The 3918-nt window shown below is 29.8% G+C and overlaps 1 protein-coding gene across 2 annotated transcripts in view; it reads right to left on the bottom strand.

Moving 5' to 3' along the window:
• Nucleotides 1-3713, bottom strand: part of LOC115874529 (actin-histidine N-methyltransferase) — a 76218-nt gene extending 72505 nt beyond the window's left edge. For both annotated transcript variants that reach the window (XM_030889698.1, XM_030889697.1), the window contains exons 1-3: nucleotides 3189-3713; nucleotides 2694-2954; nucleotides 2342-2640 (exon numbers count right to left, since the gene is read on the bottom strand). In XM_030889698.1, coding sequence (XP_030745558.1) covers nucleotides 2342-2640; nucleotides 2694-2954; nucleotides 3189-3425 — 797 coding nt within the window. In that variant the 5' untranslated portion in view covers nucleotides 3426-3713. The remainder of the gene's footprint in view (nucleotides 1-2341; nucleotides 2641-2693; nucleotides 2955-3188) is intronic.
• Nucleotides 3714-3918: the final 205 nt, after the last annotated feature.

Raw genomic sequence — 3918 nt, 5'->3', positions numbered from 1 at the left:
TTCTATAGGAGATAGACAAAAACTAATATCGGCGTCTGAGCTCAATTTTTGTCAAAAACATGCTGGTGAAAACCGCACATCGATATCTGTTACCGTTTCGAAGTTACGGGGTGTTTTTCAAAAATATGCATTTTTAACAAATCGCTGTAACTTTTTTGCTATGGAAAATTTTGTATTTTTATGAAAACATTTCCAAAGCACCTTTTACGTAGAATTTAATGGTTTAAGTATAATTTTTTTAAAATTAATAATTTAAGAATTATCAACAGAAAATTTGATTTTTTATATGGGACACCCTGTATATTTTTAATTTATTAAAAAGAATTTAAAATTACCTTTCCAAAAATATAGCACACTTGATATTTTGCTCGATTCCTCTTCGAGATATAGAGTATATAAAAATTCGCCCGCTTTAAATAAGTAGGCTTTGAACGACACCGGCTGTAATGCAAAAAAATTCTAGCCGTGAGCATCAATTAAAATGAAAATAATATTTGCTATGAGAGATGCAGAATTTTATAACAATTTAAAATATATTTAACCAACATCAACACATTTAAACTATATCTAATAACAATAAAAATAAATACCAAGACATGAGATTTTGCTACAGGTGTTCGACATATCGACCGTCTACTGTTATGGACAGACGGGGCAATTTTTAAAAATTTCGCGCGGAATTCATTAACTCAGTGGGGGTGAAAGATACCCTCTTATAACTGCTAAGTATTTTTAATTCTTGTCTAGATTATACGGAAGAATAAGGAACCTTTATTCTTCCGCAAATATATCCATAGGATTAGATCCATGGTCACTAAGTCAGGCGGCCTCGACGGCCAACGGCTGGGATCTCGGTTAGCTATCCAATTATTCTTGAAATTGGCTGCAAAAATTTGCTGATAACTTCAGCGTTCAGAGGCGGTGCGTCGTTTTGCTTGAAAATATGTTTTCGAGTTCCATTAAGGGCATATCATCAATATGGGGTCCAAAGCCCACTAGTTAAAAGTGGCGATCTTTTAAAAATTCTGTATTTCGAAGGGGATTATAACAAAATATCAAGTGTGCTATATTTTTGGAAAAGTAATTTTAAATTATTTTCAGTTAATTAAAAATATAGAGGGTGTCCCAAATAAAAAATCATTTTTTTTGTTGATAACTCTTAAATTATCGATTAAAAAAAAAATATACTTAAACCATTAAATTCTACGTAGAAAGGTGCTTTGGAAATGTTTTCATAGAAATACAAAATTTTCCATAGCAAAAAAGTTACAGCGATTTGTTAAAAATGCACATTTTTGAAAAACACCCCGTAACTCCGAAACGGTAACAGATATTGATGTGCGGTTTTCACCATCATGTTTTTGATGACAATTGAGCTCCAGACACCGATATTTGTTTTCGTCTCTCTCCTATAGAAAAGGGTGTTTCCATTTAAAAGCGTCGAATTTGATCCACCCTGTACATACATAGAATGACTGAACAAAAACTCCGAAACACTAGGTTGAGATATAACACTCTTATAAAAAAAATATGAAGTATATTTTTTTATAGAAAAGAATAAAAAAAGAGAAAATTTATAAATTTAACTAGATACATCTCTAATAAAATTAAAAATATTGAAGTGTATTTTATATAAACTTATTAGAGTATAATTTTCATATTTGAAAAATATACACCACGTACCTTTACAATTTTTCTTTAAAATATACAGGGACACTAAAATTAATAAGCGCAAAAAAATCAGAAGAATGCATTATTATAAAATTAAGGAAAATTTTTAAAGTTTACTTTTTCTTCCTACTTCATTATGTAGAAAAAATATTTTTCATTATACAGGGTGAGTCTTAAATAAGTGCAAATATTTTCAGGACTGGTATATTAATATGCATTTTCCGCCCTATACCAAACCAAACCAAACTTTTTTTACTATTTTTAACTATATAGGCAAAATCAAACCAAATCAAAAAATTTTATACGAAAAAATATTCTAATCTTTCAAAAAGCAATCACTTTCATTTTTTTCACGCCCTGTATAAGAATAATGTATCCTGGCGCATTCGCCAATATATTGAAAAAAAATCAATATAATTCGAGGTTTTCCCTCTAATAACTAAATATCAAGTGCAATAAACATTCTTTTCTTGTTAAAAGAGATATAATAAGACTTCTAGGGTTGAATAAAATCAAATTCCTTTATTCAACAGTAAATAAGTTATTATTAGATATTAGGTTAAGTATATGTTTTGTATTTTTTTGAAATATAATGTAATATTTATTTAATAAAAATTTTAAAAACACTGAAATTTTATTAATAAAAACATCAAATTAATAATGTACTTACCAATATTCATGAAAAGAGAATTTGCTTCTCATCAGCTCACATACAGGGTCATCTGAATTCCAGAACAATTTATGAAAATACGCGTATTGTCTGACAATACTCTTGATTTGTCTCAGTGCTACTTCCAGGGTTGGGCTTCCTTTAAGCTCTTCCAAATCGTTTTGTGTAAAATATAGTACGGTACTGTAGGTTTTTGGTAAAATGTCAAAGTACGGTTTCCAAAATGAGTTAGGTGAGAATTTTTCAACCAGCAGGTATATAGAAAGTAAAACATTTGGCATATTTTTCAGTATTTCTACCTAAAATTACACAAAATATTTATATAAATATTATATCGGCATGATATACATACCTTATTTATTAAATCTTTGATCACACTTTTAGCTGCAACCTCCACCGACATCATAACTTTTCTAGGTACGGCAATAACTAGAGAGCTTTGATCAATATCCTGATCAACTTTAATTCCTAAATCGTATTCATCAAACGAACTAATAGAGCAGCCATGGAGCTCACCACCGTTTTCTTTCATCCATTTGGTAAAATTTTGTATCACATCTTGACTTAGACGAGTTTGTACAGTGCTTTCAGTTGTGTTATTATTTGTAGAGACCTAGAATAATTATTAAATTACATACTTAATGCCTAGGCAGAGTTACAACAAGTCAGTTTCAAAAAGACTTTAAAAGTTCAAATGATTTGAATCTCAAGTCTTTGACTTAAGTCATGTTCTTTCAAGTCAAGTCATTTTTGTAAAGACTTAAATCATGTCTGTAGAACATTTACAGATCTATTTTGTGTTACTTAACACCTTAAATAAAACATAGTACTTAAAATATCGCCATACCTTGTTTTGTTTTCTCAGTAACTTATCCTCGACTATTCTAATTCTATCCAAGTAACTTATGATCTGCCTTTGACATTCTAGGGCATGCGGTAGATTATTGTGTATTGGTAACGTGGTTAATCTTAAGAGATTATCAACGGCATCTAGTAGTTCCCTCTCTTCTTTTGGTGTTTTGTTCTTTTTATTCGAATTCTTAGTTTTAATCGAAGTCGTAGCTTGATTCGTTTTTCTTCCCATTGTTTATTAAATAATACGAAAGATACGATAATACTGCACTAGTTTTTGGCACACAATCCTAATACTTTTGGTTTATATATTTATTTATAGATGGTAATCTATCTGTTTATGGTAGTTTATGATCAAGTTTCATGTTATAAATACCACACTTAAAAGAATCTCGAGCTGGACACGATACAGAGGAGTAGTTTGGTTCTCAATTTATCTTTATTTACTTAAATGTAGGCTTTTAAAAACGAAAGAGAAAATGAATATCTAGAGAGCATTTAAATTTTTTTACTTGTCGCAAAAATCTTAGGTTATAGATCAAATTTGTTGGTTATGTCGAAAAATTCTTCTTAAATAAAATACGAGGCTCATCCAAAAACGAGATCTCTGGAAGTGAAAACTGGAAAATATAGATTTTTAATTCAAAAAATAAACATGCTCTATCAATGCCCTCTATAAAAGATCAGCCTCCGGGCGGACTTTTGTTTACTTCATCAGCTGTACA

The sequence above is a fragment of the Sitophilus oryzae genome, unplaced genomic scaffold (genome assembly GCF_002938485.1).
Source record: "Sitophilus oryzae breed Bouriz unplaced genomic scaffold, Soryzae_2.0 scaffold_1297_pilon_pilon, whole genome shotgun sequence".
Taxonomy (NCBI): Eukaryota; Metazoa; Arthropoda; class Insecta; order Coleoptera; family Curculionidae; genus Sitophilus; species Sitophilus oryzae.
Note: the sequence above shows the minus strand (reverse complement) of the source record. Positions and strands in the feature narration are given on the sequence as shown.